Here is a 27,336-nt window from a genome sequence, read left to right as displayed (position 1 = left end):
GCATGTAACAAAAGACAGCGAGTCCCAAGCAAAAAGGTGCAAGGAAGGCTCTAAAGTTCCACATGCAGTGACATACACGTGTAAAGCATCTATGAGCCAGCACTATATGACAGTACCACCTCTTATGCAGTTACCTTCTGCCAGCGAAGCAAAAGCATTGATGAGCCTTGCCATGTACTGTCTGACTACCTCACTCTTTGAATGTAATAATTTGAGGACACCTCTCTGAAAAAGAAAGCAAACATTTAATAAAACTTCACTAAGCAGGAAAATTCAAAGTTAAGTTTTCTATATGGTTTTAAAAGCTTCAGCAAATTTTCACAGCAAGTATTACAATTATACTGCTTAGTGAATTTAAAAATTGTCAGTACGATTTAAAATCTTCTGGTTTCTTAAGGAGGCTGGGGAAGAGATGGAAAATGAACAAATAAGCAAATTGCAGCTGCTTGGCTCAGTTTGTTAAAGCGCCATTAAGCTCCATGGCTCAAGATGAAAATTATAGCACAGCAGCACCCTTCAAGAGGAAATCTAAAACCTACCGCATTCAAGTTCATCAACATAATTAACATTTTTTTAGCCACTGACCAAATACGTTACCTGAATAGGAATGCTTTTGCTTGACAACTAAGAGTGTGGGAAAGCAGCACAATAACTTACCAAGACCACCGCATTTCAAGTTATTTTTAATCTCAGTTTTATTTCTGGTGTTACCTATACATGACTTTCCTCTTACAGAAATTTACAGGCAGGAAAAATGGATTAATCCTTTAACATTTCTAATAGAACAAGTTATCATTGCAATGACAACGAGAGCCACAACATAACAAGTAGGCTAAATCCTTCAGGCAACTGGGGAACTCAATTATGTAGAAAATTAACTATTATAAATGAAGAAAATGCTGCACTTCTGCTGGCAATAGCATTGGAATATCAATGGCTGAAGCTGCCTTTCCAATCCACATGCCAGCTAATCCTCCTTGATGAAGGAAGAAAAAAATCCATTCCAAATTTAGCAAAATACACTGCTGAACATAAGATTACAAGTACATAATCAGATATTTTATACAGGCTTTCTAAAAATGAAGTGCTAATTTAGTTCTTATCCTAGATCAGTGAAATAGATTCAGTGCCTCACCTAACAATACATAATCACTCAAAAAGAGACATAGCTTTTTACAAACAAGAGCCAGCGCCTAAGTAAGGGGCTCAGTGGGCTCCTGCTCAAGTCACAGACGTCAAGCACCAGGAGAGGTGTGCCTGGAGTACTGACAAACTTCCACATGCCTACAGCAACTGTACACACCTGCCAAAACAATCTAACCTGAGAATTCTTGTAATGCAAGACTGTTACAAGACTGGGATGCAGCAAATCAATATATCATGTGATTTTGTCACTACTACTTTTTTTTCCTCTCCAGAGAGTGATAAAAGTTTCTGATCAGCACTTCATAGAAACAAATGAACAGTATCACATACAACCTGGCGGAAAATCTCTTTCTACTGACCTGACAATTGCTGTGGCAATCTAGCAGGTCATTACTGATGTATGCTTGCAGGACAGTGTCTCTTTGTTCTCCAGGGTATGATGTTGTCAAGCGCTAAAAATAAATAAAAACACAAATAAACCAGCCACTCAAATGAACAGTATTGCGCCTTGACAACTACTGAAAGATTTTAAAGGCTGAGATACCACAGTGGAGAATTAATCCTCTTCTCATGGGAAGAAAGCTTTCAACCTCTGCAATCTAAGAGAATGAGATGAAGTGAACTGGCCAGATCTCAGCTCAGTGATCCATTACAAAACTGTTAATCAGGAGCTGTCAGGGTCCATTCCAGATGGACCCAGCATTACTTCCCATAGAGTTAAAAGAAGCTACCCTAACAGCTACAGAGCTAGCTAGCAAGATAAGAGTTCGCTGTATTGCCTTTATATAAAGCCTTGCTGCACTCAAATAACGCATACTGTGCTGAGCTCTGGTCAGCATATCTTAAGAAGGGTGTAGTGGAATTGGAGAAGGTGAACAGAAAATCAGCTGAACTGATCAAGGGGATGGAGCAGCTGCCTTAAGAACAAAGACTAAAAAGTCCCAATTTCTTGTTTTGGAAAAAGGAAGGCTGAAGGGGACACAACCAAAAATTTATAAAAGTCAAGAATAGGGAATCGCTGACCTAATCTCACAACACCAGCACTAGGGGCAGTCGATTAAGCTAGTATGAATTAAATTTAAAACAGATACAACAAAATGCTGCTTCACATAAACAGATAAAGCAAAATGCTTCTTTATGTAACAGGTAGCAACCTTCTGAAATTTGATGCCACAGGAAGTTGTAGAGGCAGATAGCATCAGCAGGTTCAAAAAGGCAGTAGACAAATTCATGGACAACGGGCACATAAAAAGGATACTAGACGGTCTACGAAAGGATATATCCCCAACAACCCTAACCTGTCAGTTCTAGATGCCGGGAAAGTACAAAGAGAATGGACTGCAGAAAGTGGCTAGGACCACATGCTCTTCCTAAAACACCCGAGACAAAATACTGGGCTAGAGGGACCATTGGTCAGATCCAGTAGATGTTTCATATGCAAAAACGGACATTGAATCTTGATCAGAATTTCACTATCATCGTCTTTCATGTCCATCACTTTGATCTCATCAGCTTCCTTGCCAGCAAGAAACCGCAAGTTCCTGTTGTCATTTTCTATTTTTCCAAAATACCATTACATTATCGGAGTCAACCAAAATGTAGGCTCTTGTAGAATATGGATTATAAAGGAAAACTGGTGATTAGTCAGGTACTTTTTGGATACAGTAATACTTATATGAACACCTCATATGCATTTCCTCAGAAATTATTTCCACTGAAGATCCCAGCAACTCCTCTCTGGCTTTCATCAGGCAGAGGGGACAACACATAGCTACTGCCTGAGCTTTCTTCATCATCTCAAGAGCCCAGCAAACTTCACTGACAGAGAGAAGCTGCCTATAATACTGACTGGCTCACCAGAAATCATCACTTTGCCCACAAGACAAATTTTAGTTCTGGACCACTCCAGAAGGAATCCAATTCTTTACTTCTACGGAGGCCCCCTCACTTACCCAGCGCAGGGCCTGCAGTAAGAAGGCCTTGAGACGATCATTCCCCATAATCAAATCTTTCTTCAGCTTCTCATAATCCAAAGAGGGCAACAACGGCACATCCTGCATCTTCCTACAATGCAAATGGGAAAGAGACATTTGTCAAAACTCCCTCTCTCTCTCTCTCCTTGTTCGGAGATAGCTGATGTTACTGAAGTGAGAAAACCAGAATGGGAAGTTTGCTTCAGGAAAAGAAGTTCCCCACATTTTGACACCTTTGTAACTCTTATTACCTTTACCAAGTTAGAATAACAGAACTTGAAACAACTTTTTAGATTTGGACTTATTTTTTTACCTTGTGTGAAGCTCATTTGTCATCATACTTTGCTGACACTAAACTGAGAAAATTAGCCAATTGATGATCCAGTTTTTTAATGGCATAGAACAGCTATCCGTTCAGTAACACCCTTCTTCACCCTTTGCAGACCACAAGGACACGATGGCAGCACCTTGTCGTTCTTAGCATATGGTTATACACAGACATAGTAACAAGCTGCAACCCCAGCTTCACTTCTGTGCCCTCACACACACAGCAACGTCTCCTCCAAGGCAAAGGCGTTAGGCTGAATGGATATCTACAGGCTTCTAGCTGGACCATGCTGGATTAACATAAGACTTAATATAGGAACACTTTCCATGTACCAGTACAGTCCTGTTAGTTTGAGTCTTAACACTACAAGGCCAGGTTCACTTAACAAAATGGCTTTCAATCAATGATTTAATTTTAACATTTAAACATATTCTACTGAAACAATTTATAGTCCTATCTCCCGATCCTGCCACTTTGCAAAACAAATTTTAAGAGCCGAACGCGGTAAAATTGTCCCTTTAGGCATCTTGTAAAAAACAGAAGGATAAAAATAAAAGGCCAAAAAACCTTCCCCCCCCCCCCCCCAAAAAAAAAACCTTTTACCGCAGATATACAAACTCTGTTCTATCTTACCGGCCAAAAATTACTAAATCAATGAAAGATGGATCTTGGAGCACACAAAAATTCAGCTTACCAATTCCTCCTTTTCCTGGATTAGTGAGAAGCAAACAACCTACAACAATAGGACTGCACTGTGTGGAAACAGTAAAGAAAATGTAGCAACCAAGTCACAGGTGTGGAGTGGCAGATTTATGGCATTAGCAACATCCTGCTGAAATCACAATGTTACCAAACCTGCCCAGAAGAATACAGATCACACAGTATTTGCATAGTACGTGCAGAGATCAGAGGAAGCACACAGAGCACAGAGAATGAGTGATTCCCACTTCCAGACAACTGGCAGTGCACTTCAATTTGCTGTCCCTCCTCCATATGCTACAGATAAATAAGCAGCTCAGGAAGAAACACTTACACAGGGGCTAAAGATGCTCTTAACATTGTAGAAGCCTGGATCAGAAAAAGAAAGAAAAGAGAAATCACAACAGATTAGTCCACATTTCACACCAACAGTGTTACTAATGAGGTTCAGAGTGAACCCTCTCACTGAGGTTCTGCAGTTCTTCTACTACAAAAACTATGTTGCAAAGTAGAAACTTCAAATGTTTTCCTTTCTTTTCCCTCAGAGAGGTTCACAGGTAAAAACCTCTTTTGTTATGATCTGGCCATATCATCTTCACAAACACACTCCAAAAAGTTACCTATGCTTGAAGCATCAAAAAAAGGGAGGGGGGAACAAAACAGAGGAGAAACTAGCCTGCAGCCACTGACTGGTCTACCTTCCGAAGCCTACTGAAAAAGATGAAGAGCTTTGTTAAGCACATTTATTGATTTCAAAAGTTTTAATAGTTTAAAGCTGCAGTGCTTTTCTACTGGAGACCTACGACACATTATAGCATCAAAATTCACCATAACTTTCTGTTTCGATACTAATTTTATTGGAGCGCCTGTTGCTATTAATATATGCATATACAAATATAAAACTATCAATATATAATTATAAGGCTATCTATTCTAGTACAGACAAAAATGATAAGGAACAGCATACCGTTTCTCAGTGGTTCTGCCTAGGATGAGTTCAATTTAAACACGGGCATTTCCTCTCTGCTGCAGTGTGACAAAGAACGTAGGCAGGAACCACGGCTGCACAACTCGGAACTTACAAGTATTCAATACCACATAAAAGTTATTCACTTTAATAAATATTTTTTCTAAAGCTAATTGTCGGTGAGCCAGGAAGAAGCAATTCTGGCATAAACGTGTTTCATATCATGCATTCTCATGCCAACTACAAGCCATATTCACATAACATTCAGTGTCTTCTTTTTGTATTGATCTCTACTCATTTTCTAAAAAAAGAAATCTCTCATTACCACTTATTCCTTTAAAACTGGCCTTCTCCTCTAACCTAGCCTCTTTCAAGGGGAGCTCTATAATCAATGTCTATTGTCAGATTTAAAATTGAAGGATTTAGAAGACAAAAGGCATGAAATATCATAGAGAATATTGAATCACACCAGCTGACATATTCTTGAACACACTAGGTTTCACAAAGCTCATGGGTATCCTTTGTCATACAAGGAACTGCTCTCTTAGAGGTGAAATGAGCTTATACATACATTGGAAGGCATTTAATATTATGTTCAACCCAATGAATGACTTGTACACAATAGACAATTTAACAGCTCTCACATTTCAAAACTAACCTGCCTTGACAGCAGTTCTCTCACATTATAGCTTGTTTTACACAGCAGAAAAGTCTTGCAGAATATCATATATAGCTACACTGTTTCCCCCCTCACTTATTTATATTCATTTTCTAAAGCACTTTATCAAAATTAACTTGTTTAAGCAAAACTCTTTTCTTGATCAAAAACTGTTATCTTGTACCTAAGTGCACAATGAAATCACAAATCATTTTTGTTGCCTTCCTTGGCTTCGTCCTCCCTTAAAGGAAACAGCGAGGAAAGCGACTTTCTAGTATGTTAAAGCAAGAGGAACGAGAGGGCCCTTGAAGATGAAAAGACAAGGATGAAAAGATGATCAGACAAAGAACAGTAATGAGAACAGAAATAGAGCAGGGCCCTAAGACTGAACAGATACATGCAAAAGCCCTATGCTTCCCCAGAAAGTCCTTTTTACCCGATACTACTTTGCTGCCTTAAAAAGAAAAACATATGTTCCAACCACAATCAAACTAAAGGACACAGAATTGGTGATGATGCACGCATCGCACAAATAAAACTCTTTTGAGTAAGCGTAAGATTTTGCAAGCTTTTATAAATTTCAAACTAAAGAAACTTCAACCAGAAAAAACATTAGATTTTCAAAATCAATCAGATCAAGCAGGACTCTGAAAGTCCTATTAATTCCCAAATTACTTTTTAAGCAGGCAGATGAAGTGCAGCAAAATATTTAGTAAGCTTTGGCTCTACCGTCTACCTCACATCCAAAAGGTACCACATAATGAGGCAGACCCTGTAGCTGAGCTCTGAGGGCAGGACAACCTAGATGGAGAGACTTCCTGTCCAGCACTCACTTCTCTGATCAGACCCACGTTGATCAGCCTCCAGAACGTGGACAGGATGAAGGTAGTTTCCTGAGGCTTTTGGTGTTACTGGAAAACAGTTATTTCTGCCACATAAGCTCATAGCAGCTGATACATAACTGTAACAACTTTTCTGCAAGTATTCCCCTGTTTTGGAAATCGTTTAGGCCTATATTTTAAATAATTTTACAAGAAGAAGAAGTGCAGTAAGACACTGCTAGAGAATTATACTCCACTGTTTTTCTTTCCTTTTTTTTTTTCTTTCTTTTTTTTTTTTTTTTTTTTTCAAATGTAACCCAGTAGCTCTCCTGTGGTTTACAGGCCCATAATTTCAGAGGCCATGCTACTTCTGGACAGACAATTGAGACACCCTCCGAAAAGGACAGCATCACGTGCTCTCCACCTATTGCTAAACAGGTCTGAAGAGATTTTCAGCTATTTTAATTCTGGAAAAAGTGATCCAGAAACAGTACCAACAAGCGCTGCTCATTCAATTTAACGTCTCAGCTACCTCTAGCCATAGATTCTCAACTTTTCATCTTCTTCTCTTAGCTTTTGAAGGGGAAAGATACACCTGTGCTATCTTCTCCCCCTCCTCAGTCCCTGCTCCTGAGAATCCCCTCAGCATGCCAGACCCTCAAAGCTCTGCTGCCTTGCGATGCTTTCTCCTCATCCCCTGCACCTCTCCTCACCCTGTGGCCTCTTCAGCTCCTGCTCCAAACCTCCTGCCACTGTCGCCGTCTTGCCGGCACCACTCTGCACCCATTCCTTGACTCCTTCTGTTGCCTCCTTGCAGCAGCACCAGCTTCCAGGGGTGCCTGTCCCAGCACAGAGCTTAAGCTAACAGCCTGACAGATCATAATGGTTTGTACCAAGCCCTGTGCCTTATTTTTAAGGCTGGCAGACTTCCCCAGCTGGGCAGCAGCAGTCTAGGCAATAAGAAACACTGGGTGATGGGCGTAGGCGGAAATTAAGCCAAGAGAATATGACCCACGCTCTGCTGAGAACTTCATAGCTTCCTTCAGATAAACTTTTCAAATTAGAAGAAATACAGAGCCTAACGTTTCATTTTGACTTAATTTAATACTCCTTATCTTTTAAGCAGGGTGTTCTTCCCCTCCTCACAAAGCACCTTGCCCCACATGAACCTGGGAAGGCAAAGGCACATCACAGGTTTCCTACAATTCAGCCTGCCAAAGCAAATAACCCTGCTACCTCAGAGCCTCCTTTCACCTTTCACTATGCAGTTTTTGTTGCTTATTTGTTTCTGTTTCTCCTCTTTGGTATGGATCTGAGGTGTCCCAATATCAGGAGATTTGCCTAGTTAAGTATCTTTACATAAACTAACCAAAAAAGCTGTGTTAAGTTCTAGCTCTTGGCCTATACATTACTTGAAACAAATGGAGAACAAGGCACCAGTAAAGCAGCCCTTGGGTTTGCTTAATGGAGGTAAACGTGCTCCTGAGTTGAGCCATATAATCCGGCCAGTAGAAAGAAGTCATTTTCTCCACCATTATCTCTGTATACAGTAGCCCCAAGGCCAAGGTTCCACAGGCATTACTTCTGGCAGTAGTGCCAGCTTAAGCAGCCTTTAGCCCTCTCAGCATATCACTACCATGGAAAGCGAAACAAGAGACTTCTGGAAGTAAAAAGTCACCTCATTAAAAAATTCATAACAAAACTCTCTTTTTGTCCAAGCTCTCCACAAGCTTTAGCCATGTGACTTTAAAAATGGATTTTCATGTTGCAAATACACTTAAAAACGTGAAGCCTTTTAAAAGGATTTTTAGAAGCAAAGGGATATATTTAACTGAAGAAAAGGTTAATATCCTACTCTAGTATCCTAAAGATTGCAGTTTGGGCTACTCTCTTTAATGAAGTCTACAGACTGGGTGGGCAGAAAAAAGCCCACGTTGGCCTTTTGTTTTTTGATCCTCACAGTTCTTTTATTCTCTTTCCCGATGTTCATTCTTAAGCCTAAATGCTGAACCTGGACAGCTAATCGTTTCTGTGGCAATAATGCAGAAATTCCAACTGTACTGTGTTTTTGAGAGAGAAATTATTTGGATGCAGGAGACAAATAACCACTGCTTTATAATGGCACAAGAAAAAGGAAAACCATCAAGGTAAGTATTTTATATAGAGCATTTTGCATTCATAGGCCTCAAAGCACTCTACAGTAAATAAGCTCTTAATATTCCCGTGAGGTAAAAATAAACATTATAATTTTCATTTTCGGGTGATGAAACCAAGACCATAGACAGAAAGTCAGGCAGAGTCAATGGCGCTGTTGAAAGATAACTTCTTCCTTCCACATGCTACATGATAATCTCTAGACATTGCCTCGATCAGCCAATGTAACCAAATATACAGAGCTCCTCCTTAGCAACAGTTTACCAAGATTTGCTGTCAGGAGACATCTTAAATCAGGCGTTCTCTCCCAGGCCCTTTCCCAGTCTTACCTTTCCTGGAACAGGTTAGACACTAATTCAACCTTTTGAATAGCAGTATTTTGTAAACTCCCAGTCAACGACTGTGAAAAATATACTGCATATGTGACCTATCTGTTATACATGACTCCCCACATTCGTGGGCTTAATCTTGAACAAAATAATTTTCATGCAAAACCCATCTTGAGACAAAACAATTGCCTGTAATTAAAACACAAGCAGAAACTAGGTGTCCTAAGGAAATAAAAACAGCAGCCCAAGCACAGCTCATTCTGGCAGGATCACAGCGTATGACTTACGTTCGTGTTAGCTCTTGCCAAAGCCAAACCAGGTGCCATATTAAGTAAAGTAATTCTGTCACAGCGCAGATTAGCTACAGATGGCAGCCCTTTGTTTTTGAAAGAAGCGAGGCATGAATATGAACAGCATGGAGTAAATCAAAAACTTTCACGGGGGGAAAAAAAAAAATCAGTATTTGTAAAGGAAAACAAATACATTTCATGTGCAAGCCAAAACCACAACTGATTTTATCAAATACTGTAGCCCTGTATTCATTATCTGACGTGTGTATTCATAATATGCTGAAGCCTAAAGCTGACAGCCAGATTCTGACCTCACTTACCACTCTGAAAAGGTGCTGTAAAAATTTAGTTTAAAATCAATGCAGATTCATAATTAAAAAAAAAATATATCAAAGATAGCCAATGAATATGTGAAGAGTAAAACCAAAGTTTAGGCTAATTTGTACAAATCAGTAGAACTCGCAAAATTACGTCGAGCTCATTTATTATACACTAATGACAACCGAACTGCTCCATGCAGCTTGTGATGGGTTAGATTCTGAGCTTGTGTAATCTGGCACATCTCTACTGGGGCTATGCAAATTTATTTCACATGAAGATCTGCAAACGTTTTTAATTCGTGTGCCCCCCCCCTTTTTTTTTTTTAACCTATACTAGCGATACGCTGTTATGAAAACTTCCTACTTGGCGTATAAAATAGCTTCTCTGTGACATGTGAAGTGTACAGTCAAAAGTCATACTGTAATACTATGTGATAATGTAATGATATCTGATGTCAGAAAAAATATAACATACTGCCTAAAAATACCTATGTGATAATGTAAAGATACAAGATGACAGAAAAAAATAAAATATTGCCAACGTTGCCTATAAACAATGTGGGGACAGGAAGGAAAACAAACTTTGCATTCAACAAATACCTCAGAATTAGAGTCAGATAGCTCTAAAAAAAAGAATTTTTAAACAATTTTGTTAGTTATTACATTCTGCATTAAATAAATTTATATTTATCTAAAGCCACCTGCATAAAGGCAAAACTTTTCTTTTGCACAGTTAACGCCATTACTAATTTCTCACCTGTAATCAGTCTTTCTCAATCTTAAAACAGACTGTTGTGAAAGGGAACAGAACGTTAAACACCAAGCAAACGGTGTCCTGTATGATCACTCACAGCATCAACGGGAACAGGTTGCTTGATGCAGATGATCTGCTACCATGGGTGAAGGTGGCTAGTACTCACTGGGTGAAGACAAACAGAAGCAGTAAGGAACAGCCCACTGCATTCCCTAATTCTGTGAGTCTTATTTCTCAAAACAAAAGCTTGTTTTGAGCGAGAAGCTGAGTGCACACAAGGGTTACTATAGTTTCAGGTGAGGAATACATTTGAAGAAAAGTACAATTTCTCTTTAAGCACGAAATCTTGTTTTACCCAACGAAAGGGGAAAATAGATAAACATGGATGATTTTTAAGTAGAATACTGACTAACTTTATTTATTTATTTATTTTTAGAAGAGGTGTCAATCACTTCTATGATTTGAATACATCCTGGGTTACTCAACAGTAGACTCATTTCCTTTCTTCACAAAGAATGTACTGGCTATGGACAAAATTAGATGCTTATGGTGTTCTTGTAATATTGCCAGAATACAAAGTTCCATCTGGATTACAGAAGGCACAGGCAGTACGTAGAATATAGTTTTGCCTTCCCAGTTTTCCATGAAGAGGATCCATTTTAATTGTATGAAACAACTTGATAACCTCAATCACAGAGAGAAAGTTTCACTTTACAGGTTAAAATTAAGAATACAAATACTTAAAACAATAAGACACGCCACCGAGAAGAGCCCAACTCAGTTTGTTGTGTTATCTTATATAACAATACCTATCTGCTTACTCAGAGGTGTAGTGGGATCAGTTAAGTGCTGGCACACTTCAAAGACATCATATGCTATACACACTGATGTTCACATGGAGGAAACAATTGCTTTCTGCACGTTATAAAGAAGCTATATTTCATGTAAAAGTTGTGGCAAAGCTCTCTGTGGTTGACATGCTTTGTTACGTGTACTATGAAGCCGTAAGTTTACTCAGAAGTTTATATTCTGTTTCCATGCAGAAATTCCAAACCTTGTACATTTTCGGCTCCTTATAAACCATACAGTTAAAGTCATGACAAGTTAAAATACAAGGAAAATTGTTAGACATCATGAAAGGAAGAGAAATATGGACTGTGACAGGCTGCAGCAGGCAATGTGAAAGGATATAAAGATATAGACACTTACATATTCGTCATCACAAGGGCTCATAGAGTAATATCCCTTTATGGGCAAACAGGCACACATTAAAATAAAGAAGATTAAAAAAAACAAGTTAACAGAAATAAATCACAGAGAAATGCACAGTTCTAAAAAAACAACACAGTAAAATTAGCTAAAGATTAACAAACTACTAGCTTTGAAAAGAAAAGTGTAAGCATCTTCTCCTCCCATTCCATGTACTTATGTCTTAGGACTGAAATCAGCATGCATCTCTAGGGACTCATTTACATGACAAGCTCTCCTTCCAATACCTGGTCTGCACGTTTTCCAGTATAACTGTCAGTTAGAACAGCTGCATTCCAAGCACTGACAAATTTACGGAGATTGACCAATTGTGTTGTCGACTACACTGAGGCAGCTAAAACGAGAGGTACGAATGAACATGATGCCGATCAGAAGACCTCAGGTTCTGAGAAACTAGCTGTAAGCATTCTCCATACTTGCTTTGGTTGGAGTTTCTCACCAGCACATAACAAAAGCTGAGAAAAACAATTTGACGTGTTTCAACAATGTTATCAATTCCTCGTTCCAGAAGGCTCCAAAGCTAAACTGAGGCAAGGTCTCTGGACGGAAGCCTAAGATTTAGTTACCCATAAAGTGGACCTAACATAAAAACTGGTGATAATCTCTGCTTTGAGCCGTGTAGTACAAATATGCTGTGTACTCTATACTTAGACTAAAATATTTAACTGATTTAACTTAGAACAGGTTGATAGCAGTCTTAGTTCAAAATAAAAGTATACAGTACAACACAATGAAATATGACCAACATTAACTATTTGGCTTCTAGGTTTTTTTGTGGCAAAGCTGCCAATACTTACTTTAGAGAACATACTTCTGCAGATGAATAAGCACATAAACAAACACTATATTTAGCAGGATCATTTTGAAGAGACATACAAAGCTTTATGTTTATGTTTACCCACAGAAGGTACGAGAAACTTGCTACTCTTCATTGTGAGTAGGAAATAACGTTCACTGTATTCTTTAGCAAAATTTAAAATCCTGATATTATTCTTTGCATTACTGTCACAGCCAGGATTCTCTGCTGTGGATGAGTATTCAGCTCTCCCAGCGCTATACACACACACACACACACACAGTCCCTGGTTAAGACAGCTTAAAATTAAATCTAAGACAAAATATAACATGGATAGAGACCAGTAAGTGAGCAAAAGAAACCAGGGGACAATCTTCAGCACAATGGGAGGAAGTCTTAACACACTCAGGACCTGAACCAGTGAAAATGTCTGTAGGCATCAAGATAAAGATGACATTAAAGGAAGAATTTGAGGGCAGAACAGGGTAACTTTGTGGAAACCTCTACAGATGACATCACCTTACCTTTACAGGTGAGGATTTTATGCAAACACAGAAGATGCCTAATTCACTGCAGGTGGTAGTTACACGCAGAAAAGGCATCATATGCTGAGTCAGCAGAAAAAAACCCTCTCTATGTTTACATGAGAAGCAGGTTTGTTTCTTCTTTATCATACACAATAGGTCACAGATAAGAATCATCTCATAGGCAGGCAGGGAGAAGATATATACTTCATTCCAAGAAAGGCTTGGTTAAAGTAGATGCTGTTTGCTGTAACGTGCATTTTGTTTTGAAATGAAAGAGGGTGCTTCCACAAAATGCTTGGTGAATCCACTCTGAACGGCTAATGATAACAATAAAAAAAACCTTCCGTTATCGTGTCTCCTAGGTTTCATGTGGACATCTGGTGCAGAAAAAATTCTAACAAATAGGAAACAGCATGCTCGCCACCAACTATTACAGCTTGATGACATGCTCCCATTTGAAATAAAAAGCATGTTTGAGAAAAAACTGCAGTCAAAGACCACAAGAAAAAAAGGAGGTGGTGCTAGTGTTCACAGCTATCCCAGCAAATTCAAAAAATCACATTTGAAAATCTTGTTTACAAACAGTTTGCAAGTGTCAGCCTAATTTTATAGAAGAGCTGGGGTCCAATGAAAGAATTAAAAAAATTTTTTTTCTTCAAAGCCTCAAAAGAGCTGTGCCAAAAGAGACCTACCTAAAACTTGCTAAGAAGATAAATACATCTAAGTGGAATTACATGATCAGACTGCAAGAAAACAACAAATAGCAGTGAAAACACAACAGGCGTTATTCCATGACACAGGGAAAATGTATGCAATCAGCTATACAGCTTTCTAGTCACAGAAAGATTCCCCAGTGGTTAAGACACAGCTCGATTACTGATGGAACCTGCACATCTAAAGAAGGACGTCCTGTCACGTACTTCTGCCTTTAATCAGAAGTTTAAGGAATCTCAGGATTTCTTCTCCCATTGTAAACATCCCTTCCACTAGGGGATGCATAGATTTTTGTGATCATGTGTTTCACGATTACTGTATTTTAAAACGGGTATTTCAAAAAAATCACAATAACTGAGGAACACTTGAAACTGTCACAAAATCGCCATATAGTATAGGACAAAAAGTAATAGATTAAACGGATTTCTTTTGTTTAGAGCGACTGTAACAGAGTGTTTTGTCAGATAATTTAAGATAATGTAGAAGCTGATTTTCCTTCTTGGGTCTTACTCTGACAAAGAAGAAAGACTTTCATCTTACCTTAACTAACGCCTGGTAAAAATCCTAAGACAACAGTCACAGCTTTAGTGTATGTTACCTGGCCAGAGTAGTTCTCTCCCCGTTCCTCTGAGCGTCTTCTGACTGAATTTTCCTGATTTCATATTAATGGGAGGGAGAATATTTTTATTCTCAAATTGAACTTGAGCCAGACAGAAAATAATCTTTGGCCTACAATCAGTGTTAGCAGACTAAATTCTCATAAGAGCTGATCATGAAAAGACTCGATCATAAGAGACACTGCACCCTTTTGAAAATACTCCTGTTGAAAGACCTTCCCATTCTCAGAGGTTTTCAAAACTCAGCTAGACAAAGCCATGGCTGATCTGATTTAGAAAGCCCTGCTCTCTAACTAACCCTGTCTCTGACTGATGCCTTGCATGCCAAGTATCAACACAAGAACAATTTTTTACATCTGAATTATGACATATTAGTGCAAGTGTTTACCATTAGAGACTAACAGTCTCAAGGACAGGAGACTATCTTCTGCAAGGCACAGAACTGAACCAGCACAGCCAATTTGCTCAACTAAAAGCCATAAACTCAGTCTTGTGTTGCTTTGAGCACTAATCCAAGAAATTCCAGGAAGGTGTGCAGTCCAACTTGAATCAGAAAATCTGTTCACAGGTGCAAGACTGAGCCCATGCTTAAGAGCTACATCGGATGAGGCGTGATGGCACAACTCTTCGGAAGACCAAATCCCAGCTGGTAAAGAGCCAGAATCCTCTTGGCTTCATGATGTGTGTTAGACAGACAGTTGCAGGCAACTCAAGACTACAACCCGTGCTTCCTACCCACCAAACAGATCATCATTAGAAAAAAAAAGTAAGGCCTCACATAAGTTATCTCAAGAGTATTAAAGCTATGAGGGACCATATTAGAGAGCTATATTTAAAAATATTCTTTTAAAACTTACCCATCATTACCCATATCACTTTCCTGTCCAAATGAACATTAGGAAGCCAAGAATCTGACTAAACCTTCAAATTAACGTTTCCTTCAACTTGTCAGAATTGGTGCTTTGACCTCCTACTCTTACATCCAGACCCTTTGCTGTGATAATTTCTCAGGTTTAGCTCCCAGTTCAGACCACAGATGTCAAATGACATGATCAAAGATGGGGATAACATTCCATCACAACCGGGAAAAAAGCCTTCTGGTAAGATAGGGCCTTAGAAAAGCCCAAGGAATATCTCCCAGTTGTAACACAGTACTGTGGCCTCTCCCCTATTCCATGCACCAGACGCATCCTGTTAATAGCTTGTGGATCAGGCTCACAAGCCAATCCAGGAGGTCACAGGGCAGGCGAGAGGCATAAAGTTGTTCTGCAAAAGAATGAGATCCAAGCCAGATTACAGGCGAACACAAGGCAACAGTCAATACTACAAGCCCTGTGTTTTTTAAGTAAGGTTTCACAGGTACAATCACACTGGGAAAGTGCGAGTGCCATCTCAGAGATGGCATTGCTGCAGTCTTAAAGCTAGTTCGGTAAGAAGGTCTAGTTCTGGGGTTTGCCCTCCTGACACAAATTTCTTCCAATATGAAAGGACAGGCCTTCAACCACAGAGAACAAAGCAGGAAGCAGATGTTTGTACAACAACAGCACACCTTAATAAGCGATACCTGCTACCTTTATTCTAATGTAAAAGCCTGATACCTCAAGGCTTTATATTACACAATACTATTTTCCTGACATTTAAAAAAAAAAAAAAAAAAGAGAGAGAGAGAGAGAGAACAAAGTACAATGCACTGAATGCACTGGGAACAAAATCAACTTTGCAGACAAATAATGCTACGAAGGATATAATCCAAGGTAGGGTCTTTAATTTCCTCGGGCAATACTTAATTTTGGTTATAGCACTAGTACAGTCCTCCTTCCCAGTATATTCTTAAACTGCTAGTGTGCTGTAACTGATTTGACAAAACATACTGTAGAGCCCTGATATGGATCTCGAAGCATGATGATGCTATTTGTTAGCAAAGGAAAGTCAGCTGTGCACTGAGTTGCAGATCTGTAACGTTGCGATAACTACAAAATGCTTGTTCGCATTAGAAAGGCACGATAGTTTCTTTTCCTTCTAAAGACAGTTCCTAAGTATACCTACGCATGATACCTCAAGGACAAAAATAAAGTAAAATAAAAAAATCGAGGCATCATCTCCTAACTGCCCTTGGAATCTTCAGTACACAGTCAAGGGCTTGAGTACATACACATTACTTCCAGCAGCACTGACAGCTTTAGCAATTTCTTCTCCCACAACCTGCTCCCAAACTTGGATCCTTCCCTGAGTTATGCCAGTGCAGCTGACTGCAAACTTAAGCATCCCCTCCTTCCAATTACAAGCAACACAGATTTACAGCTGCATGCAAGTTCAGCAAGAAAGGAATTTCCTAGCTATTCATCTCCTTTTCTGTTCATCTATTAAGAGAACTGATCAGTCAAAACTAGTTTATTTAGAGGTCTGGCTGGTCCTGACACCAGTGTTGTCGATAGGACACGATCAAATCCTGAACGTTCAAAACACAGGTGAGCTACAAAGGCTTAACCAATTTTGCTGATAAAGTGAAAGTAAAGCCAAACCATATTTAATGCTTGCAGAATCCCTTTTTTAAACTCTCACTTATGTTGCTTATACAGTGACCTAATGGTGAGGATGAGCAAAGGAGTGGCCCCTCTGCTTGTCTCTTCCCTCCACGATTATACACACGACTGTCCCTTGCAGCAGAAGGAGTTCGGTCAAACGGAACGTGGAAAGACCACACTCTAGTATCTCTAATCAACGTAAATAGTCAAGGGACCTTCCGACACAAACCCAGCACAGACACTGCAAACGCATGCTGCTACGTAGCCTGGGTCACAATGCCTCCAGCTTTATTCCAAAACTTATGTGAAAACCTGAAACCACTTAAGGACAGAACAATAACATCTAAGTGTATAACAATGAAGAATCGTTATATGAATTGTAGTATGTATAATTCTTATAATTGTTCTCTCCTATGAAGAAAGACTGCGAGAGCTGGGCCTGTTCAGCCTGGAGAAGAGAAGACTGAGAGGCGATCTCATCAACGTGTACAAGTATCTGAAGGGGGAGTGTCGAGAGGTTGAGGCCAGCCTCTTCTCCATGGTGCCCGGTGACAGGACAAGAGGCAACGGGCACAAACTGAACCACAGGAAGTTCCACCTAGACCTGAGAAAAAACTTCTCCACTGTGAGGGCGACAGAGCATTGGAGCAGGTTGCCCAGAGAGGTAGTGGAGTCTCCTTCGCGGGAGATATTCAAAACCCGTCTGGATGTGATCCTAGGAAACATGCTCTAGAGGACCCTGCTGGAGCAGGAGGGTTGGACTAGATGATCTCCAGAGGTCCCTTCCAACCTAAACGATTCTGTGATTCTGTGAATGAGGTATTTGGAAATTCTTCAAGGAAGAGTAAGGGGGTGCTTTAGCAACCTGGTGGCAAGCTGCGTGAATTTAGTTTTTAATCAGTCTCATCTGGCTTCCCGAATCAACAGAGCCAGGGAGTGAGAAGTATTTTGGGATGATGATGGTGGTGGTGGTGGTGGAGTCTCATTTTTCTTCTTAGAAGATGGGCTATAGATTTTTTTCTTGTTATATTTATGTTCCTACATGTTTGCTGTTCATGTACCTAAAATAATCACGAGAAGCACAACTCTAAATGGGAAACAATCAAGAAAATATTATCAATCAGCAGATCAAAAGGATCAGATCAGGAAAGCTTTCTATGATGTAGTTAAGGTCTACAGTGAAGGCTGTGATTAGCCCTGTCCCCAAAACTTGGCTGATGCCTCAGACAGTCTAAGCGTGTGGGTCTGCTTATACAAACACTAGATTGCAACCACAGTAACTACTTTAACCTCATTGTCTAGAAACAAGGAGTGACTTAAACCAGTCCAGGCACCCTGGAAATAAATAGACTGACTGCTGTAGTTGTCCTGGTCTTTCACTAGAAGAACTGTTAGCACAGCTACTGCATCAAAGAACGTGGATAGGAAGAGCCATAAACTCACACAGACACAATTATGTCAGTAAAGCCTAGTATAAAAATACATACGACTGTGCCAGAACAACATAGCTTTACTCAGTTTAACCTAGCTAATTTGGGCCAGAAGGGAGGCACAAATTCACTTCCAGGAGGGCAAGAAAACCACCACCAACAAATCCTCATTCTCTGACTGATCTACATACCGGGGGCCTTTGCTAAAGTGGCCATACTGGTATAACTAGCGTGGCAAAAGGCCCTTTCAGAGCAGACAAGCTTTTAGACACAGTTTTAGAGGAGCAGGAGTAAATAGACTCGACACACAGGATCAACAATCATTTCACAACAAAGCATCTTTTAGTAGCAGGGAACAGAGAAGGGTTTGGCAGGAAGAGATTCTGAGTGGTCACATAACCTGTCTTTTGGAGGACCTGCTAAGCATCAGCCATTCCTGCTACATGGTGCATGTGTCTATCCAGTTCTTAAAAAACCTTCAGTAATGGAGATTCTTGCTGAAATACTGTGTTTATACACTGCTCCTTACTCAACTCTTCAGTGATCACCCATGGGTCTTAAACCTCTTCAAGCCCTTTTTCATGGAGGATCAAACAAGTGCCCGTACTTAAAATCTGAACTGCACAAGAACACCTAGCTAGGAAAAAAAACAGCATACGCGATTGGGGCACAGAAAGACATCTGCTAACTAGCAATAATCCACCCAACTTTTATCAGTGAAGAAACCTTCAGCCACTTTTGCACTCTGCATAGCGGATAAAGAGACAACTCAGCATCTTCCATAAGGATGACATTCCTTCTCTCCTCTACCTGTCTCCCAAAAGGGTTTAAATGATCAGAAGGTCAACATATCTCTGATAGAAAGAAAAGTAATAATAACAGTGAAAAACTGAGCAAACAGTGCAACTTGAAAGCGTGGAGAAAAAAGAGGAGCCTTGATGCAAGCAAAGAGCAGGAATAGACAGAACAGGCTATGCTGCTGTTACAGAACGGACGAACTTAGCAATAGGACAGGGAGCTGTGAGACATGCAGAACTCCAATATCAGAGGGCAAAACGCAGACAACAACTAGGCTACACAAAGCGTTATGTTGGAAAGCCATTGGGAGGGACAGAGGGAAGACCTCAGAAAATTGTGGGTTAGACGATGGCGGCGGGGGCCATACTTCAGGATGGAAGAAGGCATAAGCGTTCACAGTGGCCATGACGTAAATGCAAGGACAGAGGAGTGATAAACAGTCCCTGATCCAGAGGTACCTGGCACACAGAAGTCCTGGCTTCCTTCCTGACCCCCGACATGCAGACTGCAAAACCTGCTAAGACTGCCACCTCCCAAATATACTGCAGGTCAGAGAAAGGAGTTCTGACCCTGAAGATAACAGTGAAGCAAGGGCATTTCAAATGACCTGGAGAACAACGACGAATATTTATCTCTGAAAATATTAACATACAGAAAAAGTAAAGGGAACATTGTTACAATCTCCTCATCTTTCTGTAACAGATTTTCAAGGGGAACAAAATGTACCCGTAGTGCCACCGTTATTAAAAAACTTCAGCTAGAATAAGGAGCAAGAATCATTCTTTTTTCTGCTTTTCCTTTGACAATTCACAAACAATCTTACTATACAGTAAGTATAGATGGATCTCTCATGGAAAAAATAATAATTGCAAATCATGACTCTGGCTCGTCTTTCTAAAGTAATGGCAGATGATTTTTTTAATATTAAAGTGTTTGAACACAATTTTCGTGTTAATACTTATTTGAAAACCATTAAGCAAGGAAAAAAATTCAACAAACTAAGTATTAAAAAAGGTTGTGCCACTGAATGACACTTACACTACACCATATAATAATTTAAAATTTTATGTACCCCCAGGTACAGCTTCACAGTCACGAGAGACGACCTTAAGCTGGTTCTGCTGCTGAAAAAAAGAAGCCCCATCTCCATGTTGGCAGAGGAGATGGAGCAGAGCAGAAATACGAACAAGCAGCTAGGAATGAGCAGAAGGGCAGAACTGCTTCTTCTAGCAGCAGTGCCAGCTTATAAAGTGTCTGTGAAACTATTATTTCAGCGGCAGAGAGGCCAACTTTCAACAGGCACTCACACTTTCAAAATTCCACTAAACACAAATTTCTGTTCTTAATTGGCCCTAAACGAGGCAGAGAAAGATGGAACGGGAAGACGTTTTAGGGTTCCACTGCAACCATCTGAAGAGGAGCAAGAGGCAGGTGGAGTAGGAGGAAAGATCCCCTAGGCATCCTCGGCTGCTTATTAGTAAGATCGAGGGTCCTTATATATGGAGTTAAGCCCATAATGTAAACCAGTGGGGTGGTTTAGGTGTATCCCCTAACTGCCAATCTAAAAACTAGCTCTTACAAAAAAAAAAAAAAAAAAAAAAAAGGGGGGGAAGCCCTTCTCCCTCTTTCTTTCCCAATCTGTCCTCATGGCCCTGTCTTCTCCCTTGCACTGATACCCCTCCTTTAGCTGGCTAAACCAATTTACCCTAAAGTCCTAAGAGTATCACTGGCAGCAGAAAGGAACAGAGCGTGTGTTCAGAATTGAGCAAAAACATCCCTTTTTAGCTAAAGAAAATTGGCTTAGAAGCGCCAACAAACCACGTTCAAGACACTAGCCTATGTTTCTGTAACATTCATTTAGCATTTTTAAGAGATACACAATTCACTCTGTTATCATAACAATAGAGTTAATCATTCACATGCAGCTATGACTGTGTAACTGTAGCATTCACCAGCATAAGAGATTAACGATCAACAGGAGATCTGACTGTACTGCCACATTCTTATGCAAGCTTGGACATATTAAGTTTTGTCTTTTACAGTCACACATCCCTTGTTCAACACATAGCTTAACTGGTATTGTCTTTTCAGATAGCTACTACAAACAGAGCAAATATTAATACTTACAGTTCCAGGCCTTGTGAAGTCAATACTTTGTGCTACACTTTGTCTCATCTGATTGCTAAACAAGCGAACACAAACACTTTGAAGATATTCTGGTGTGATCTGAAAATTAGGGAACATACCAAGAGAACAAGATTATATAAGCCTTGCGCTTTATATCAGTCAAGTGTTTGTACGCTAGTTGTTTTTATTTTTATTTTATTTATTTTTAAGGGCTAGAAATCGCAGGCCTCCGACTCACTGATGGAAGTACAAGGTATAAACTACAAATTACAGTTTCGTTCAGAACTTAACAAAACTATAAACTCTTTTCATCTGGGAATAGTTACTCTAAACACCTCCTCTCAGAGAGTCTAGAAGAAAGACCGAATTTGTCAGACAAATGTTTGCATATACACTTTCCTCATTTAAAAGGTAAGTTCTCCAACAGTAAGCACGAAGCGGTTGTACACTTTAGACACAGGCAAGGGTATGCTGAAGTGCTGTCTGTCAAAAGAGCAGAGCTTAGATCACTCAGCTGTACAGAAAATAGAATAGACACGAGTCATACAGTACAGGACTTTGGTTTCAATGCAAAACATCTCAGCATTTTTAGGTTTTTTGTTTTGGAAATCAACATCACAGTAGAGTTGCCTAATTCCAGAAGAGTCTCCGGCTTCCCCAAAACAGATATCAGAAGACTGAGATTAGAGAAATGCTCAATCCTCAGCTCCTCTTGCTGAATTCAGAGATTCTCAGATCTGGCCACCCCATGCCCCTGCACTACTAAATGTCTTTTCAGAAGCCAACAAACTTACTCTTCCATCTCCAAGAAACCCATACCGTGATATCTTAAACTTTAGCAGCACCAGAAGAGCTCTTGGGCTCTCCATCAGCATCCCCATAGTATAAAATAAGTATTCAGGGGAGAGCGGAAAGGGAAGTGGGGACACTTCTAATACTCGCTGACCCACAGCGAGAAAACAAAATCCTTCAAATTCAGAACAGTGTAACTTCAGCATGATTTTATTCAGTGCCTAATTCCGCTTTGGATTCAGAAAAGTGACAGAAACCAAGGTTCATAACGAAAGAGCACCATCAGCTGGACACATTTGGGAAGGACCAAATGACTGCCCAGTATAAGGCTTACAGAGGAACTCAGATAAGCACCTACAACAAAAGATTTAATTCCTCTACCACAGAACGTAAGAGGATATTGCTTTGGAGAGTACTGAAGTATGAAATAGGAGGCAGCATATGAATGACTAGGTGTTTCTTATTGTTTTCAAAGCTTATCTGAGCAGATACCTTTCCTAATCTGCTGTAAAGCAGCATCCACACCTACAGCTAAATTCTACCATGCAGTTGTGAGAGGCACAGAGAGCGATCCCAAATCTCGAGTAACAAACCACAAGATCTTCACGTTGCTGACAGAGGAGGAAGGTGTGTACTGACACGTCAGCAGGCAGCACAGGAGCTCCAAGGTCATTCCCTCTGCCAACAATTCATAGCTCCCTTAATAGCATCTAGAGGCCACTAATGTCTGCCATAAAAATCATCCTCAGGTTATGCTAAAGTTATAGGAGAGAGGCAGGCTAGCAGAGGGCACAAAAGAGGGAGTGAAAAATAATCTTTGTATGAAAACTACCCGTAAGAAAGCCAAGCCTCATCCAGTCACATGTATGTATGGCCCTTTTCATACAGTAAACAACTGATTCGCTCCCACCCCAGTTCTTCTTTTTACCAATTAAATTAACAGTAATAAATTCAGCTTAGTAGAACGGAGAGCAAAGCTTTTCCTCACCAAAATTCTGGATGAGCAGAGCACATTGGTTCCACCACAGTGCCCTTTACAACAGATCTGGGAGGAGTTTTAAATATACAACCACCTCTGATGGGCTGGATCACAGTCAGTAATCACAGTAATGCCCTCTAGTCGCTGCTGAAGCCAAAGCTCAGAAGGGGAATATCACAAGACAAGTGATGCTAATTTCTATAAGATTCCTGAGCCAGCAAAATTAAACCCATGTTCTATAATACCTTTATCTTAGCACACAGAGGCAAGGAAAGACTCACTCAGCCCAAGCACTGTGTTTCATTAGTAAAGAAACACAGTATTTACAAAAATGCTCATAACTACAAAACTTAATTCACACTTTAGTGGTGTTCTCTCTCCGTTTTCCGGGGTAAAAAAAAGCAAGTACACATCTGAGTTGCCTCTTACCATCTTGCCATTGACTGTGGCCTCCAAGGAATCCACGAGCTCTGCAGTGACCCCAATGAGGTTATGGTAGTCTGCTTGCATTTTGTTAAATCGTTTCAGGTAGGTCATGGTCCTGCGCTCAGACTCCACTAACTGTTGATGAAGCTGTTGTAACATCTCTGTCGAGAGATTAATAAAAAGGAGATAACTTCATCTTCTCAACTGAAAGGGCAAAAAAATCCAGAAACAGTTTTATTGCTCTGACGGGACAATGGGTTCATCTGCTGCTATGGAATTATTTTTATCCAAAGGGCAGACTTTCACCACAAGGATAATTCCAGGCTACCAGCATGATTTCATTTCATCACAGCAGCTACAAGTACTTATCTTGCCCTAATTGTCCACAGAAACTCCCATCGCAATTCCTTCAGTTACAAATTTCAGCCATGCAGCTACTAGACTCTTAACATCACTGAATACACCTGCGGAAAGAACACTGTTTAAAACAGTAGAGTCAGGGGCCTGTTAACATAAGAAGTTCCACACTATCAGAGACTAAACTGGGGTGGGGAGGTGGCATCTGAAGAACATAGGACGAAATGCAGCTCAGACTTGGTTAACTGATCTTGCTACCTGGAGATGAGATCCATGCACCATCTTCAACATTCATTAAAATAACAGCAGGCAAAAATATTTTCACATAGAGCAACTAGAAGGCTAAAGCTGCCACTTCAAACATACAACAACAAAAACATAGTTCCCAGAGGTTCATGCTGGTGCTTGGAAGGTTTCACTGTGAGGCTGGGTGTTTTCTCCAGTTAATTTATAAAAACAGTCCTCTGATACTTAAGTTACACAGTGCTTGCTTTATTTTAAAGGAAATACTAAACCTTGCCCCTGTTAAATAAAATGGTACAATTCATAGAAAAAAATACGTCCGAGTTCTTCATCTGCTATAAAAATATTCACTGAATTCTTCAAAGTTGCAAGGACTCCTCTGCATCATCTGACCACAGATGTCCCCAGTTTTACCACAATTTTTTTCAGGTGATTCCATCCTTTATTGGTCGATGGTGAGCTATATCAGTTACTTTTAGCACGTATTTCAATAGCTGAAAATAATTCCAACTTTTCTTTTATTTTTGTCTAAATTAAGAAAAAAAAATACCTTCTTGTACATTTTGTTCCTTAAGCTTCAGTTACTTCAGAGATGAAAGAAGCAAACCAAACAATACTTTAAGCATTGAAATCTGTATCTCCCATCCCTGTCGCAGAACTAGAAAATCAGCATGTTATACATGGAAGACAGGAATGCGGTCTGAAGCTGTGTGTCACTGCGGATACCTTCACAGCCAGGCAAAACCACGAAGAGAGGCACACTAATGCTATAATTACTGCTGATGTTTATAGATTTTGCTAGAATATTTATGCTTTAAAATAGTCTGATAGGAAGCCAGTTTTGCTCCAGTGTTGTGAAAATGACATTTTACCTATCTGCAAACAGACTGAATATTTACCATAGAATTTTCTGTTAAACAATGTACAGAAATCAACTTGACTATGGAATTTCAGACTAGAGTAGGATTTTTTCCACAAATTTCAGAATTTCATGGGATAGAGTACTGCATTTCAAACTACAGTCATACTACTATGACACAGTTTAGATTTAAATAGATACAGAAGGAAGAAAAGCAAAGCAAGTAAGTAGCAAGAGACAACATTGGAAACCAGAAGAACTAGTTCCTGTTCCTGTCTTTGAACAGACTTTGTTGACTGTGTTTGAGGAGAGTGTTATGCTCTTTCATCATTCACTATTCCTTTCCATAAAGATGTAGACAGTACCTTCCTGTACCACAGAAGTGTTAGGAAACCTGATACAAGTAGACATGCTTTGGGATCTTCATTTGGAGAATCCTACAGCAGTGCAAAGTTTCACTACACAGCTATGCTGTGTGTTTAAAAAACCTCAGCACATACCATTGGTCTGATTGACTACTCAGCTGAGCACCTTGCAGCTATGATAGATAAGCTCTGGAGAATTCAGGTAAAGCTATTTAAAACATAATCGCCCCTAGCTAACCATCGGCTCCCCTGCTCTCTGACCCTGGGCACAAACCTCTGCCCTGCTCCGCAGCAGCTAGCACAGGAACGGCAATCTTCAGCAGAGGGAAGAACAGAGAGTGGAAGAAGTGTGTAAGCACCATGGCTTATCTGGCTGAGCCTTCACAAACCGTCTTCTACAATGGCAATCCAATTGTATTACAGACAGTGATATACTAATTACGCACAAATATCTGCCAAATAACTGTACGGAAAGTTATTTTCTGACAAACTGCTTCATAAAGTAATAAACATATGGACATAAATGACACAAAAGTGCCAGAATAACACTATTCAGACAGAACTGCCAATAAAACTTTTGTTATAAATGAAAAGGACAGAAATCAGTAGATAGCTCTCTGAATTCTGATGTTGGAAATTACTTTAAAAATTTACCACATCTTACGGATTTTTTAGGGTTTCTGGAATAGGCTGCTTTTATCTCATTCATATGAAAAGCAATATACGGCAGAACAGCTTATACTCAATTTCAGAAATGTTAGCTAAATGTTCTTTTAGAGAAAAAAGTACATTTATAAACTTTAGCTATAAACTTCAGCTCTACAAACTGACAGTTTTAAAATAAAGCACAGAATGCAGAAGAGGTACGTTCTCTTACTTCTAATCGGTACTCTTTCAAAATTCATGTATAAAAAAAGCCCAGGCAGTTATTTTACCCTCGCCACCTCCTCCCCTCTAAGAATGGTCCCTTTCTGAGAATCATTTATTAATTATTAACTTGGCCCCGGCAGGGTTTGCGACTGACACTTAGTATCAAACTGCAAGTCAAGCCATTCTAATGAGGGAGCCAAAAACTCCGTGGGAAATAACAGCAGAGGCTGTGCCAAGCCACAGGTCCTGTTCAAACCCACCGAAATACACTGGAAAAAAAGAACGCTGAAAAAGCTCCCCGTGGCACATTAGTTCTCTCAGCAAGTTCGCTTAAACTTCAGAATTCTCCAAGCTGTTAACACCGCTTCCAGTTTAATTGAGTTTTATCAACTTAAAAAAAAAAAATAAGAAGAGTTAAGGTCGCTTCCAAATATAGCCCAAATGATTTTTCCTTGATAATAATCATTCACATTTGATTTTATCCTGACTCCACAACCACCACCGCAGAACAGCTACCACAGCTTTAATATGACGTAGCGCCACAACACGAATATTTTTCTAAGCCGACAAAGATTCCAAGAACACCCGTTGCACCAAACGGGCCTCTCCTCAGCACTTTACTCCCTTTGTCTGGGGGAACAAAGTGGAATACATTTTATTCAATTATGATACAACACGTTCAATTCAGAAATGTCTAGTGGATACAGCCGGAGCGTGACTTTCACTCAGAGGAAAGTTTGAAGCATCAGAGTCATGAAACATAAAACCACTCATCAGTTGCTTGCTTTTCATAGCCTGGCAGGGGTATATTTCTGCTCATGAAAATCCCCCTTCCAGTTACAGTCAGCAGGAAAAACTACATACTCAAACGATTAAGAATCAGGATCCAAACTATCCCTTGCCCATTAAACCAAAAATTTAATCAGTCATAAGCCCTGGTCTTTAAAAGAAAAGAAAAAGGGGTCAGAGGGAGGAATTAAGAACTCTTGACGCAGCTTGCATTTTTACATTACCATCTTTTCAAACATTAATAATTTTACAGAAAAAGGAAAAATTTCAAAACACACAAGTTCCTCTTACTGAGAAGGTAGGAAGCTTTCGTCATTGTCACTGTAACTGAGGTAAGCACAGACTGTTGTTGAAAGAGGTGGTGCCACACTGCTCTATTCCCCCTCTTACATTCCTGCCTGATCCCCATAACCA

General features: G+C 39.9%; 1 protein-coding gene across 5 annotated transcripts in view; it reads right to left on the bottom strand.

Moving 5' to 3' along the window:
- The window catches only part of ARMC9 (armadillo repeat containing 9), a 79,215-nt gene that overhangs the window by 40,160 nt on the left and 11,719 nt on the right, over window positions 1–27,336 (bottom strand). For 3 of the 5 annotated variants that reach the window (XM_068954067.1, XM_068954068.1, XM_009682163.2), the window contains exons 8-14: window positions 23,443–23,600; window positions 21,243–21,341; window positions 11,649–11,684; window positions 4,481–4,515; window positions 3,099–3,210; window positions 1,506–1,598; window positions 135–225 (exon numbers count right to left, since the gene is read on the bottom strand). In XM_068954067.1, coding sequence (XP_068810168.1) covers window positions 135–225; window positions 1,506–1,598; window positions 3,099–3,210; window positions 4,481–4,515; window positions 11,649–11,684; window positions 21,243–21,341; window positions 23,443–23,600 — 624 coding nt within the window. The remainder of the gene's footprint in view (window positions 1–134; window positions 226–1,505; window positions 1,599–3,098; window positions 3,211–4,480; window positions 4,516–11,648; window positions 11,685–21,242; window positions 21,342–23,442; window positions 23,601–27,336) is intronic. The other 2 variants (XM_068954069.1, XM_068954070.1) reach the window with 1 other exon arrangement.

Source organism: Struthio camelus, chromosome 9 (genome assembly GCF_040807025.1).
Source record: "Struthio camelus isolate bStrCam1 chromosome 9, bStrCam1.hap1, whole genome shotgun sequence".
Classification (NCBI taxonomy): domain Eukaryota; kingdom Metazoa; phylum Chordata; class Aves; order Struthioniformes; family Struthionidae; genus Struthio; species Struthio camelus.
This window is presented reverse-complemented; position numbering and strand designations above follow the sequence as displayed.